Genomic DNA, 15,254 nt, shown 5'->3' on the forward strand with positions numbered 1-15,254 from the left:
ACTTGTAAAAGACAAATAAAGGTTGATACATGTGCAATAGATAAGGCAAAACAATATTTAGATCTTTATATTGATCACCTGACACCGAGCTAAGTTTAGTCATCCTTTACAAATTTAAATGATTTCACTAATAAACAACTAATTATAAGTATTTTATGGGTTAAATATGTTTTTAGTCCCTAAACTTTGACATGAAATTGGAATTTGTCCCTGTCTAAAACTTTGATACATTTTGGTTTCTAAACTTTAAAAGTGAATGGATATAGTTCCTTTAACCCATTTACGTTAAACTTCTTTGACGTGTCAAACATGTTTTATACTAGCATTTAAGTCGTTTACATCGTCTGACACATTATCACTTAAATAATATTTCAAATTATTTCATGCAAAGTCAAATGTCTTTCTTTTTTTTTTTGCACTAAAGATTTCTATATATATATATATATATATATATATATATATATATATATATATCTCACTCACTCTCACAATTTTCTATGTAATGAGCAAGTTTTTCTCTAGACATCCATTTATAGTATAGACAACACCAAATTGAGTGTACATTCTTAAGATGAGTTGCTATACTTTGTTAGAGTCAACATGAAAATTTATGAGTCAAGTTTGTTGAAGAGCAAACATCTAACAAACTAATTTGTGTTTTGTGTTATGCACATATTTTCAACGTCTACTTAGTTGTTCTTTATATCTTTTGGTGATCATTGTCCATTTGTTCTATTTGGCATACACACTTTTATTTTGGATGGTCCGGTGATATATGTATATACTCATGTTACTTTCTTCAATCACAAAAATGTGTTTTTCTTGATGCATATTTAAAAAAAAGAAGATATTATTAGCTAAGCAACACCTAATATTATTTATTATGATAAAAAATCATAGGTTGTCTTTACAAGACTGTATTGGTTGTTAAGGATTAAACTCTCCATAATATATCGTTTGTCACTTATCATATTGTCTATTCTAAAAAATTTCATTTTATTGTTTCAAGTAATTTGGAGATGAAAAATGCATGAGAAATTGATATCAAAGATCACAAGTTTAATTTATAGTGGATAATTATTCAGGGAGAGATTATTTAAGATTGCATCAATTATGTCTTGCAAAGATCATACCAAGTCACAAATAAACAAATTGTTTTTGATTGTTAGTGCACCAATTACTTGCTTAAAGAGAAATTGTAACCGTTTACATTAATTGTAGGTTAAATTACTCTTTTGGTCCCTCTATTTGTTAAGAAATTTCAGTTTGGTCCTCAAGTTTTTTGCTGTCTCAATTTGGTCCTCATTTTCTTAAAAATGATTCAATTTGGTCCCGTTGTTAATTTTGACCATATGGTGTTAAAGTCAACGCCACGTGTCAATTTATGTTTTTTTTTTTAATTTTATTTTTTGAATTTTTTTTTATTTTTTACACGTGTCACTTCATAGTTGTGCCACGTGTCAAAGTGACTCAATTTGGTTCCTATATTTGTTTTTAGTTTTAATTTAGTCCCAATTTTTGTAAAAATGAAGTAATACTGTCATTTCTTAAATTGACACTAAATTTACTTTTTATAAATCTTATGGTGATATTCTTACTAAAATTAACGTTTTTATTAAATATTTCTATAAATATTTTAAATTAACTTTAAATTCTATACAAAACGTTAAACTTTGGTTTTGTTTTAAACTTTAAATTTAGTTCCTAAACTTAGGTGTGACAAGTTATTTGATTTTTAATCTTCACTAAGTTTGTATAGTATGATACATTTGATGCCTTTATATATGATGACAAAATTGTTAATTTTTTAAATTAAGTTTGGGGTTTAACTTTGTTTAATAATAAAATTAAAAAAATAAACTTGTTTAAAAATATTTCTACAAATATTTAATAAAAATGTCAATTTTATTAAGAATATCATCATAAGTTGACAAAGATTAAATTGAGTGTCAATCTAAAGAGAGACAATATTGCTTCACTTTTACAAAAATTGGGACTAAATTGAAACTAAAAATAAATATAAGGATCAAATTGAGTCATTTTGACACGTGACACAACTGCGAAGTAACACGTATAAAAATTCAAAAAAAATTCAAAAAATTCAAAAAATTCAAAAAAAATTCAAAAAAAAAAAATCAGAAATTGACACTTGGCGTTGACTTTAACGTCACCTGGTCAAAATTAACGGCGATAACCAAATTGAATCATTTTTAAGAAAATGATGACCAAATTGAGACAATGAAAAACTTGAGGACCAAACTGAAGTTCCTTGACAAATAGAGGGATCAACTGAGTAATTTAACCTTAATTGTATTATGACAAAAAAATGATGTTGAGTAAAAAAATTAAATCCTAGTAGACTTATTAAAGAGATTGGTACAATTTACATCAATTATCTCCATTATCTGGTGATAAATATTATATCAACTAAATCACAATTAAATTATGTTTGGTTGTCACTAAAATCTTACTTGTAAATCAATTATTGTGAACGGTGAATTGTAACTATTAATTAGAATATTTAGATAATAAACACTTAACCTAACATAATAATATAGTCCTAAGTTCAAATAACCATTTCACACAAATACATATTAATAACAAATTTCGAATTTTACTTAGAGATAACCCTTAATTCAAAATTGTTTAATTTCAGACAGCATAATTTAATGGACAACAATCTTTAATTGTTGATATTGTCTAATGTTTTATATTTTACCATATAACAAAATTGTAATTAATTACCATCAAGATAAACAAATTTAAAATCGTTGAAAAAAATTCGCGTTAATAAATTATATTTTGTTGGATGATAGATTATCTATTCTAACAATAATGTTTCTATTAATTTGCATTTGTTTTTTAAAAAATGTCTAACAAGAATCAATCATGTTATCACATTTATGAACATAGTTTTCTCATTCAATTTAATTCAAACATAACTTGAATAATAATTTCTCAAATTTATGAACATATTTCTTTTCACTCAATTTAATTCTAACATATCAAATTTATGAATACTAATTTTTATAACATAACTTTAAATTATTCAATACATTTTTTCAAATGAGGACCAGGTGGCAAGCATTGATAATTTCTTTTCTTTTTTTTTTCTAAATTGAATACACAAAATTTGAGATCACACAAAGTCAAAAATCATAACACTAAAGTAATGATGCATAGCTGAGCTGTTATTGTTCAATAGGTCAGAATTAACAGAATAAATAAAGAAATAAATAAACATCTATGTCTTGGCTTTTGTTGTTTAATGATGCTTTGTTCCTTTTTTTTTATCAATCCATGGGTTTCAGGTGTCAAAGCTAGAGGAGGAAATAAGATAGAGAAAAAGAGTGTGTGTGTGTGTGTGTGAGAGAGAGAGAGAGAAGAGAAAGAACCAGACCCTACATCGTTGACAAAATTAGGTAGTGGCTCACTCTTCATTCTTCTAATTCTTTTTTTTTTTCTTTCTTTTCACTTCTTATGCTTTCTTTTCTTCATTGATTTTGTAGAAGTAATAGTTATTAAATTAATGTTAATATTGTTATTATTATTACTAGAGCTCGCGCGCGCCTGTGATGCGTTGCGTTGCCTCAGATCCAGGCAACTAATGGTGGTATGTGGAAAAGGGTGTTATCTTTTTAGGGTTTCCCTGTGATTCTTGAGACTTTACCTTTTCTGGGTTTCTTTCTCATGACCCATTTCTTCTTTCTTGTGTTTAGGGATAAGAGGTGTCTTTGTTTTTGAAATTTGTTTCTTTTTAACTGGTGGGGTTTGGTGTAATATGTTTTTATGCACATAAAAGGTTGTGTTTTTGTTTTATTGTTTTCAGGCTGTTTCTCTCTCATTAGAGTTGACAAAGGTGGATGGGGTTGTAATGCTTGAGAAGGGTGTTGTGGCAATTGGCATAACTATTTATGATTAACATTTCCGAAAATGGAAGTTGGGATGCTTTGATGTTGACCAGATCTGAGTGCCCCATTTCACTTTCACCACCTTTTAGCTAGTTCATGCTTTGCATCGCCTGAATTTGCTTCCCCTTTTGTCTTGTAGGGCTCATTAGGAATGGAAAATGCCACCCTTTCACATTCTAAGATCCTATTCAATCTCAAAAGCAGGTGCAAATTTAGTTGAAGTATGACAGGTTTTGTGATAGCAGAGGGGTGGGAGGGTAACTTTTTGTCTTGCCTAGATAGGGATTTCAATGGAGGAGATGTCATTTGTGGTTGCAGTGCCATTAAGAGTAGGTAATTGTTGTTCAGTCTGTGATAACCCAACCATAGTTCCCCACATGGATGTGTCCAGGTTTAAGCTGATGGCGGATACAGGGTTGTTATCTAATTCTGTAACTAAGGTTTTCACCGAGACAGTTGCAGGTTCCGATGATTGTGATGATAGTGGCAATTTAGAGGATGAAGCTGGTATTACTGAGGTTATACCACCAAAACAGGATAGAGAAGGAGAGAGTCCTATGTTAGATATGATATCCCAAAATAGAAGCACTTTGGTTGCTAATGATGAAGTGTTAGCCGATGAAATTGAGGAGGATTCATTGTCATTGGAAGGTGACCAGGTTGTTGATAGCTCATGTTCTCTTTCGGCGGTCAGTGAGAACAGTAGTGTGTGTGGAGAGGAGTCCTTGTGTTTCGATGCTACTTCAGATGTTGGGACACCATGTTCTGCTTATGTAGATAAGAGCATTGGTGCTGTCAATATTGCTGCCGAGGCAGTTGATTTGGAGGAATCAAATGTTGACACAGATATTACAACAGAACCTCTTACTGCGGCGGCAGTGACCCTTGAAGAAGAAAACGGAATTACAACTGGCCCTAAGCCTTCTGATGTTGTTCTTCATCAGTTGCCTCATGAAAAGGGGGTGAGTGGAATGGTTGGTCGGAGTGTTTTTGAATTGGATTATACCCCACTTTATGGATTCATATCTGTGTGTGGAAGAAGACCTGAGATGGAAGATGCACTTGCAACTGTACCTCGATTTTTGAAAATTCCTATTCAGATGCTAATTGGTGATCGGGTGCTTGATGGAATAAACAAGGGTTTTAGTCAGCAGACGACTCATTTCTTTGGAGTCTATGATGGCCATGGTGGCTCTCAGGTAAAATTCAATTTTGCTCTTTATCGTCAGGATTCTTGTGTCCAACGATTTTGGCTTTATCTGTAATACCCTTCATCTGGTGCATGCTTTCTTCATTCAGGTTGCAAAGTATTGTCAAGATCGTATCCACAAGGCTTTGGCTGAGGAAATAGAATTTTTCAAGGAAGCTCAAATCAGTGGAAGTATGAAGGAAAGTTGTCAAGATCAGTGGAAAAAAGCTTTAACCAATTGTTTCATAAAGGTTGATGCTGAAGTTGGAGGGAAAGTTGATAATGAACCTGTTGCCCCAGAAACTGTTGGTTCCACTGCTGTTGTTGCTGTTATTTGTTCATCTCATATCATAATTGCAAATTGTGGTGATTCAAGAGTGGTTCTATGTCGTGGAAAAGAACCCATTGCATTATCGGTGGACCATAAAGTAAGTTACTCCATTTATAGTTACTAATCTCCTTTAATATTTTAAATTTTTAACAGGTGATTCGTTTTTGTCATATGTTAGCCTAACCGACCTGATGAATATGCAAGAATTGAGGCAGCTGGAGGAAAAGTGATTCAATGGAATGGTCATCGTGTATTTGGTGTTCTTGCAATGTCAAGGTCTATCGGTATGCACTTTTTAGTCATTTACTTAATTTTCAGTGTTCTTCCCCTTTGTATTTTGTTGGTTACTGGAAACGTGTAAATACCTAGACTACAGTAATACTGAACAGTTGAGCATCCTTCCATTCATCTTTTGACGAGGAAGCTAATTTGAAATTTGAGATTCACCATCTGAAAATTAATTGTAGGTGTACTTATGTATTCAGTATTATTATAGGACCATACAATTTGCTTGGATCACGGATCGTGAAAGAGATGGAACAGGAAATGGTTGAAAGATAATTTAAAATTTAAGAATTTATGAATGCAACGGGAATTATTCCCTCTGAAAATAACTTGTTCCCTTCTTAATTGGAGTAATGAGAGGGAATATCTGTACATTAATTTAAAAAAGGTCTTCTACAACTTCACTTATATTGGGTTGCTTAGGTGTTCATATACATGAATGTTTGTACTTACAAAAGTTTAACTTTCCCTTTATACCCTTATCAATCACCCAGGTACAGGGAAAAAAACTTTCTAATTCCATCCTGTTTCCTCTAGAACTGCTGAACATAGCCCTTTGCTGTCAATCTGTGACAATTATTGAAAATATGTCCTGTTGAACCTAAGCTACAAATCATGGTGCTATAAGCTTCTCTACGTGTTATATTTGGCTGTCAAAATACCATTTTTTTAAGGTTCTGTTAAGTCTAAGCCTAAGATGATTGCAGGCGGGAAGTAAAATCAATGATTTGCATGCGTTCCGAGTCCAGACCTAATTGCTTGAATTTTGTTAGTAGAGTTGAAATAACTGAAAGACTAGTGTCTGGTAAGAGATTATGATTATTTTTGCTTGTTCAGATAATAAGGTGGTGGGAAATGTACTAGTACGGGCAAATTTTTTTGTTATATGAGGCCAAAGGGGTCGAGGCAATTTTTGAAGTATTAACCCTATTGCCTTCTCTCATCCTCTCCCTTTCATACTGCTCCTTTATGAGATAAATTGGGACTTTGACTAAGTAAAAGCCTGTTTTTTAATTTCTAATAAAGAGAAAATCTGATTGGCTACAATTGCTATCTTATTGTTTTATGTAAATATCTGTTGTGTTAAAAGTTGACTACATCTTATTAGAAACTATGTTAGCACATTATCATTCTCTTTTTGCTAGTGGTTTTGGCACCACTTGTAATATGGCCCCATATCAAAATTGACCCTGTATTAAAATTTTTGAAAGCCTATATTGCACCAAAGTTCTTAAGAGGATCCATGCACTCTAATTTTGTTTAGATTTGGATTTACAATGCACAAAGATAGCTTAATTTTGTTTTACAAGTTAATATTTTGTCATGCAAAAGGTTCAGGACCAGCCAACATGTCTATGCAACTAGGAATCCTGTAACTTTTAAGCAACAGAAATTACTTCTGCTCATCCTCGCTGTGATTTTCAGGTGATAGATATTTGAAGCCATGGATTATTCCAGAACCAGAAGTTAAGTTTCTTCCCCGCACAAAAGACGACGAGTGTCTCATTCTGGCCAGTGATGGTCTGTGGGATGTTATGACGAACGAAGAGGTGTGTGACCTCGCCCGGCGACGGATAGTTCTCTGGTACAAGAAAAATGGCTTGGAACAACCCTCATCAGAAAGGGGAGAGGGAGTTGATCCTGCTGCACAAGCAGCAGCAGAATACCTATCAAACCGGGCACTTCAGAAAGGAAGCAAAGATAACATCACTGTGATTGTGATTGATTTGAAACCCCAAAGGAAATATAAGAGCAAGTCATGATGTGATGATGCTCTTCAACTTGAACTGCACTTGGTTGTTTGAAGAATGATAGAAATCTTAAGATATAATATAATCCAATATAGTTTTGCCCTCTAATTTTTCAGCAGGGCATTTCCCTTAGCTCAAAAAGATTAGGAGAATGTACTATATAATACATATCCATCCACCTTCCCTAGAAACTCTCAACTAATCAAAGAGTCTCCTTGTTTACTGTGCTGCATTGGGGACTTATTGTATTCATTGTTATGCCTCCGAGTGCAAAGGCTCTGAGGCATTTTACTTGATATGACTTTAGCCTGTGTGTTCATGAAGAAACAGTAGCTAATTGGCAAAAGTGGCTTTTAAGGTGTGATCCACTCTCAGGTTTTACTGTTTCCCGATTCCTCATTTCAATGATGCAGCAAAATGGAGCTTGGTGAAGAAGTCTTTGTAGGTGGTGGATTCATATCAATGGCCATGATCCAAAGTCCAGTGCTTACATTACACTCTAGCAATGATGGTGGGGGACAAGGACAAACAGGGGTGCCTAAGAAGAATAACAGTTCCTTTATTCTTTTTGGGGACTATGAATGGTGTACCTGTGCATAATGTTTTGATCATGATCCACAAATTTCAGAAAGTAACTAGTTGTAAATAGGAATTGGGTTGTTGATTAATTGGTGCACACTGATCTTTGATGCATTCTTCTCCCAAGGAATATTGTATTTTCTTGTAACAAGTTTTCTGAAGTTGTTTTACTTAATATTTTGGTTTACATTGAACTCCAGGGATTAGCCATGTAACTTAAAATTGTTTTTTTTGTTGTTTAAATTTAATTAAATAAAATTTTCCTTCAGAAAAAAAAATGTTCTTATCGATAAAAAAAAACCTTTTTCATTCTTTTCCACCAAAAACTGATACAAGGTCTTTTAGAACAACATTTACTAGCCATTTCAAAAGTGTTGGTGTTAATTTGACAGACCTTTCAATTTTTTTGCAGAGGAATGTTCACTGAATATTGCATTAGAAATGATAAAAGACCAATTTCTGTTTAAAATATTATGAATTATTTTGGTAATTGTATGCTGTCAAATCACCATCATACAACAGTTTTCGCATTGATTTTTATTAGTATCTGTCCACCATCTTGCTCCTTAATTTAGTCATTCAACATAATCAATCTTTTGTAATAAATGCACACTATCTATCTTGGTATAAATTGATACACCAATAAACTATTCAAAATTAAATATTGTCCATCAACATAGATTAAGTCAAATTATATATTATTTTAAATAAGACTAAACTTGCTGGAGGCTCACATTACATCACGATTTGCCCTATGTTCTCACAAAATCATTTTCATGCACAGCACACTACAACATAATAAATAAGAAGTATCAATATTTATGTTTTCTTTTTTATAGTTATAATGTCATTTTAAAAGTATTTTCTGGGAGATAATTATTATCATCCTTACTAAGACACAATATTGAATAGATAAGGATGATATACTTCCTACAAGAAAATTGTATATTATTTATGAAAATTTATCTATGAAATATATTTTACTATCGATCTTATACCTAATATCGACAACATAGTTATTGAAATATTTGCTTAAACTATTCATATTATAATCAGAAATAATAGTGGATTTTTACTAATATGACATAGTTTACTAATAAGTTAACGTGATGGCTTAAAATAGTTCTTAGTTTATTAATATGTTAGATTGCAAGTATAAGAGGGAATAAGTTACGTGCAGACACTTAAGTAGTTTACAGTGGTTAAACTCTTCCTATTATTTAATATTTAATTACTGCTTTAATTAAAAAAAAAAATCGTTTTCACCTTTTAGGATTCAGTTATGACTTTCGATTATTTATGTTTTACCTATATGACTTTTCTATAAATTATCAATTGTATTTTCTTGTGGTCAAGTTGACATCTTCCACTTTCTTAATTCCTGCTATTTTGTTTCAGTTAAGTGTATAAAGCATGTTTATATATTATTTTTATATCTTAAAACTATTTTTTTTTAATTTGTGTATAAATTAATTTTAACATATTTCATTGGCTCCTAACACACCATATTCATTGATGTTAACAAAATTGCTCTTGATAATTTTAAGTATAGTTTTACATTTTAATCTTGTAAACCGGAAGAATGTGATTTATTGAAAAAAAAAACTTCAATGAAAATAATTAATTATATTATTTTAGAAAGATTGATTATAATCTAGAAAAATATTTTGCAATAATAATATGATATAAAATAAAATTAATTTGTGTGTGGGACTACACAAAGTCTAAATGAATATGAATATATATATATATATATATATATATATATATATATATATATATATATATATATATATATATATATAATTGTAGGAACTTGCATGGTAACTACGATGAGGTGTAACCGCCCTATTGAAAAACGTGGCACCTATTTATTTAACTATCAACATCCAAGTAGGCGCAGTTTTTTTGACCAAAGTTATATACATTATAATTTAAAGTTAATTTGTGGAAAATATTATTTTGACACTCTTGATAAAAATTAATCCCACGTTACAACCCACTTTAATAATATATATATATATATATATATATATAGATTTTAAATTAAAAAATAAAGAGAAGTATAGTTAAATAATAATTGGGAAGTGAATATTTTTATTTTATGGTAGTCAATGTAATATCACCACCCTTAATTTATTTTAAAAATACACAGAAAGAGAGGCTCAACACAAAAACTGTCTCCTTTAACAAATTGAATCTTTGGTGAATAATTTTATTTTTCAGCAAAAGATAAATATACATTGATACACAAGGTATAAAGTCTAAAGAGTAATCAACCTATATATAAAATCAAATATAAGTATTTGTGCATAAATTAGCACTGTTTTAAGCTTAATTGATTTAATAATAAAATTATGTATTTGTGCTTTAAAATATTCTGGTCAGAAAAGAACTCTAGTATCCCACTGACTACTTTGAATTAGGCTTGCTATTCACTTTTGTTATGGCATTATTGTGCTACTTCTTTGCACTTTCGTTCATTTTCGAATTTCTTGACAAAAAAAAAAACAACGCGAAAATGAAGACAAATAATTGAGACCAGAGAGAGGTCACTTCTATGTCAAGGTCTTCCATTTGTCAGTTAAAGAAAAAGAAAAAGAAATAATAAAAAAAGTTCTTGAAAATTAAAAAGGGACGTAAATTTGGAGAATGTTTTAAAGCGACATACTAGGTTTAGTTTAACACTCTTTGTTGTCACTGAAAAAAAAGAAAATGGCGACTCTTAAACATTAAAAGATAATTATTATAAAAACTAATAAATTTATTAATAATTTGTGGTTGAATAGATGTATAAAACTTATATGAATTATTAATTTTTTATACTGTTTTTAGAAGAAAAAGAATTAGAAAGCTAAGAATTGACAGAGGAAGGAAACTTTCCTTGTTAGACTATATTATTTACTTTTTTTTATTTAAGCATTAAAAAATCAGCATTGGATGTGATGTAAAATATATATACTATTTGATACATGCATATAAAATACCATCCCAAAACTAGATGAGATAATTTTTATTGTCCAACATCGATTTATAAAACGCTTTTCATGGCATCAATTAATATATAGATCTTAAGTATATAGACAACAATTTTAATTTATTGATACCAACATTAGTTAATTAATTAATAGCCATCTTAGACTTAACTCCATTATTATTAATTAAAGTTAACTATCTTCATCTACATAATTAAAAAATAGTATATCCTAATTAAATTTTGACAAACTTTTTTACAAAAAAAAAATGAAAAAAGAGAGTATTAAATAAGATAAACAAAGTAAACAAGAAAATTGGAACTCAGGAAAGTGTGGATTCCATTTTACATACAGTAATGCCATTTGCACTTCGTCCTAACAAAATATTTTATGAACACTTGCAAAAGTTTTTTTTTTCTTAGTCTTTATATTATTCTTTAAGTCAACTAATATATATTTATATTATTATTTTTATTATTGCTTCTTGTTTTCATCTTTTCTTTCTGCCCTTCTTTTCCACATTAAACTAAGTCTAATTTTGGAAGAATGTGCAGAAAAGATAGCACGCCAAGCAAATGTGACGATGATGATGCTTTTCTTTTTCATATATTATTCATTCATCACTCACAAGTTGAAGATTGCATTTTTCCAAGTTTCAATCTTCACTCATCAAACCATGTTCGGCAATCATCACTTCCTTCTCTTCATCTTCTTCACCACCTTCTCCTTCTTCTCTCCCAATCATTCCCTCTTCTTCAACATTACCAACTTCGATGATCCAACAACCTCGTCCGACATATCCTACCAGGGTGATGGAAGATCAACCAACGGCTCCATCGACCTCAACAAAGTTAGCTACTATTTTCGTGTCGGAAGGGCTCTCTACTCCAAACCCCTCCACCTCTGGGACCCATCTTCCAATGTTGTCACCGACTTTGTCACGCGCTTCACCTTCTCCATTGACAGAGTGAACAACTCTGAGACCTTTTATGCAGATGGCTTTGCGTTTTACCTAGCCCCTCTCGGCTACCAGATCCCACCAAATTCCGCAGGTGGCACCTTTGCCCTCTTCAACGCCACCACCAACAGTGACCTCCCTGAAAACCATGTTTTTGCTGTGGAGTTTGACACCTTCATTGGCTCCACTGACCCCCCAATGAAACATGTCGGTGTAGACGACAACTCTTTAACCTCTGTGGCGTTTGCCAACTTTGACATCGACAAGAACCTCGGAAAAAAGTGTCACGCTTTGATCACCTACACCGCCTCCTCTCAAACCCTCTTTGTTGCTTGGTCCTTCAAAGGAATACCAACCGCAAAGGACAACGACAACAACTCTTCTCTGTCTTACCAGGTCGACCTCAAGAAAATTCTCCCAGAGTGGGTCAATATTGGTTTCTCTGCCTCGACCGGACTTTACACCGAACACAATGTTATTTATTCGTGGGAGTTCAATTCCACTTTGAAAGATTCCTCCGTGGATAATGGTGTGAAACTAAACCATAAAGGGTCAAAGGTCGTGTTAATAGTTGCCGTTCTTTGTCCACTGGTTCTTCTGTTTGTGGCGGCGAGTGTTTTTGTCTTCGTGCTGATAAGGAAAAAGAGAAGAATGGATGATTGTATGTTGTATGATGCCGGAGACGATGAAGTTGGTCCAACTTCAGTTAAATTTGATCTGGACAGAGGAACTATCCCGAGAAGATTCGAGTACAAAGAGCTAGTGGATGCAACTAACGGTTTTTCAGATGAAAGAAGGCTGGGACAAGGAGCTTCGGGGCAGGTATACAAGGGTGTGTTGAGTTACCTGGGAAGAGTAGTGGCCGTGAAGAGAATCTTTGCAGACTTCGAGAATTCAGAGAGGGTTTTCATCAACGAGGTGAGAATAATAAGCCGTTTGATCCACAAAAACTTGGTCCAGTTCATAGGGTGGTGTCACGAAGAAGGTGAATTTCTGTTGGTTTTCGAGTACATGCAAAACGGAAGCCTGGACTCTCATCTGTTTGGAAACAAGAGGATGTTGCAGTGGCGTGCGAGGTACAAGATTGCTCTGGGCGTTGCAACAGCGCTTCACTATCTTCACGAGGACGCAGAGCAATGTGTGCTACACAGGGACATAAAATCCGCGAATGTGTTGCTGGACATGGAATTCAACACGAAGGTGGGGGATTTTGGCATGGCGAAATTGGTGGATCCAAGGCTGAGAACTCAACGAACAGGGGTGGTCGGAACTTACGGTTACTTAGCACCTGAGTATGTGAACGTAGGAAGAGCTAGCAGGGAATCAGACATGTACAGTTTTGGAGTGGTGGCGTTGGAGATAGCAAGTGGGAGGAGGACATACCAAGATGGTGAGTTTCATGTTAGTTTGATGAATTGGGTGTGGCAGCTTTATGTGGAAGGGGAAATTCTGAGGGCTGCGGATGAGAAATTGTGTGAGGAGTTTGATGAGAATGAGATGAGGAGTTTGCTTGTGGTGGGGCTGTGGTGCACAAACCCTAATGATAAAGAGAGGCCTAAGGCTGCACAAGTGATCAAGGTTTTGCAGCTTGAAGCACCATTGCCGTTTCTTCCACTTGATATGTATGAACGTGCTCCTCCCATGCAAGTCATTAGAATGCCCCATCATCACAGTAATAATCATCATTCAGGGCAATCTTCACCCGTTACTAACAGTCTTGTGAGTGTTGGAAGGTGATGATTTGGAGTGTGAATATGTTTGTTTCTGAACAGGAGATGTGGTTTTTGGTTTGGATTCTTTGTTTGCATGTATAGTTAGTTTCATTTGATGAGTTGTTGAGTTAGAAGGTTCATTCTGGTTTATGTATGACAGAGATCTAGGTAGATTCTACACTTTGCTTCTTTTTTTTTCTCTGCTGAGTCCATCAAGTCTTTATTATTGGTCAAACATTGAACATGTACAAATCTATATCAGTATGACAAGACTTGCTTTATAAATATACATTGTTTATTTTTCTTTGTTGACTGGTATATTCGTTTTAGTATGACAAGATTCTCTCTTATATTTCATTCCATTAGATATATATATCTTAAACACACTATTATTATAGTATTTATAAAGTTTTACATTTACTCAACATTTACTATTTTACCTTTTATTATTTACTTTTATAAATATAATTTTTTTATTGACTATTATTGAATTGTAAATGTTAAAAATAATTTTTCGGTCATAAATAAGTGGATTTGACATTAAGCTGTATGAGTTAAAAATGTTGGAAAGTGAATGGACTTTTTTTTTTATCTTTGGCGGTGTGAGGTTGTGTTGTGATGATAAAGTAGAAGTTGATAACTTATTTTGATTTGACAGCGTTTATGAGTATTTTAATATTGCAAGTGGGTGCGGGTTCATTGCATGATTGGTGTACGCTTACCTGGCTTCCAACTATTCCACCAAACAGACAAAAATCTATGTTTTCTTCTTCTATTCTCCATCTAAATTCAACAATGACACAAAGGTATTTTCTAATAGAAAAACGATTAGTTGACACATTATTTAAAAAAAATTATATTTTAATTCACTTTTTTTTTTATCACTTTATGTGTCATCACAAGTTTCATTTTAATTTGTTTTTCTAAATTTAATCAAACAATGAACACGACGGCAGGAGAAATGAAAAAGTCATTTCGCGCGTGGGAAAAATTCTCAATCTGTGACGAAGAACCCTTGTTCCTTTTTACAACCTGTGAAATTACTTTGCACCAAGGAATCATTCTCGAAGGGCTTGGCATACATGAGGTTAGAGAAGAAACCCAACATTCGAACCCCATTCTTGAACTTCAAAATTTACAAACAAAACCCTATTTTGCAATCCCAATTTCAAACTATCGAAACCAATTTTCAAAACCAATGTCTCATTCTCGAGCCCCAATTTGGAACTCCTTTCTTGTGCCATTGTCGAGCCTCATTGTTCTGTCATTCTCTTATCCCAAACCACACAAACAAAACCCTTTCCTTATAATAAAGTTTATAGTATTTGATGTTATGTCTTATAAGTGATAATGACAAGTTAAAAGTTTCTGACAGGAAAATTTTTGTGTGTACTGTTGTCAAACATCTTTGGATACACCATTCCATTCTTTAATGCACTATCCAAATAGTGGTAATATGGATAACAATTTAATCTCTCTTGAGTTTCATGTCATGTGTAGTGTATTTTTCAAAAGTCAACAATGGGTTACTAGTTAATCTGTCTTGAGTTTCATCTTAGTTTG

The 15,254-nt window shown here is 32.6% G+C and overlaps 2 protein-coding genes across 5 annotated transcripts; both read left to right on the top strand.

The window, feature by feature from the left end:
* Positions 1-3,279: 3,279 nt before the first annotated feature.
* Positions 3,280-8,240, top strand: LOC114193014 (protein phosphatase 2C 50-like). 4 transcript variants are annotated; one of them, XM_028082697.1, is made up of 6 exons: positions 3,280-3,422; positions 3,558-3,613; positions 3,830-5,110; positions 5,211-5,528; positions 5,610-5,715; positions 7,142-8,240. In XM_028082697.1, exons 3-6 carry the CDS (start codon positions 4,202-4,204, stop codon positions 7,477-7,479), a joined length of 1,671 nt encoding a protein of 556 aa, XP_027938498.1. In that variant the 5' UTR covers positions 3,280-3,422; positions 3,558-3,613; positions 3,830-4,201; the 3' UTR covers positions 7,480-8,240. The 4 variants fall into 4 exon arrangements, with proteins under 4 accessions (XP_027938498.1, XP_027938499.1, XP_027938501.1 ...); XM_028082699.1 differs by having other exon boundaries at positions 3,291-3,422; positions 4,051-5,110; XM_028082698.1 differs by lacking the exon at positions 3,558-3,613 and having other exon boundaries at positions 3,285-3,422.
* A 3,340-nt stretch (positions 8,241-11,580) lies between these two features.
* Positions 11,581-14,003, top strand: LOC114193012 (L-type lectin-domain containing receptor kinase IX.1-like). The gene has a single exon (XM_028082696.1). The coding sequence runs from the start codon at positions 11,605-11,607 to the stop codon at positions 13,714-13,716; it is 2,112 nt and encodes a 703-aa protein (XP_027938497.1). The 5' UTR covers positions 11,581-11,604; the 3' UTR covers positions 13,717-14,003.
* The last annotated feature ends 1,251 nt before the right edge of the window (positions 14,004-15,254 follow it).

Source organism: Vigna unguiculata, chromosome 8 (assembly GCF_004118075.2).
Source record: "Vigna unguiculata cultivar IT97K-499-35 chromosome 8, ASM411807v1, whole genome shotgun sequence".
In the NCBI taxonomy this organism is placed as follows: Eukaryota; Viridiplantae; Streptophyta; class Magnoliopsida; order Fabales; family Fabaceae; genus Vigna; species Vigna unguiculata.

Excerpts from the sequence above, each read along its gene's own strand:
- LOC114193014 (XM_028082697.1), top strand. The coding sequence starts at position 4,202 with ATGGAGGAGATGTCATTTGTGGTTGCAGTGCCATTAAGAGTAGGTAAT. Across the intron at positions 5,529-5,609 it reads CATTATCGGTGGACCATAAA|CCTAACCGACCTGATGAATA; the intron begins GTAAGTTACTCC and ends GTCATATGTTAG. Across the intron at positions 5,716-7,141 it reads TGCAATGTCAAGGTCTATCG|GTGATAGATATTTGAAGCCA; the intron begins GTATGCACTTTT and ends TGTGATTTTCAG.
- LOC114193012 (XM_028082696.1), top strand. The coding sequence starts at position 11,605 with ATGATGATGCTTTTCTTTTTCATATATTATTCATTCATCACTCACAAG.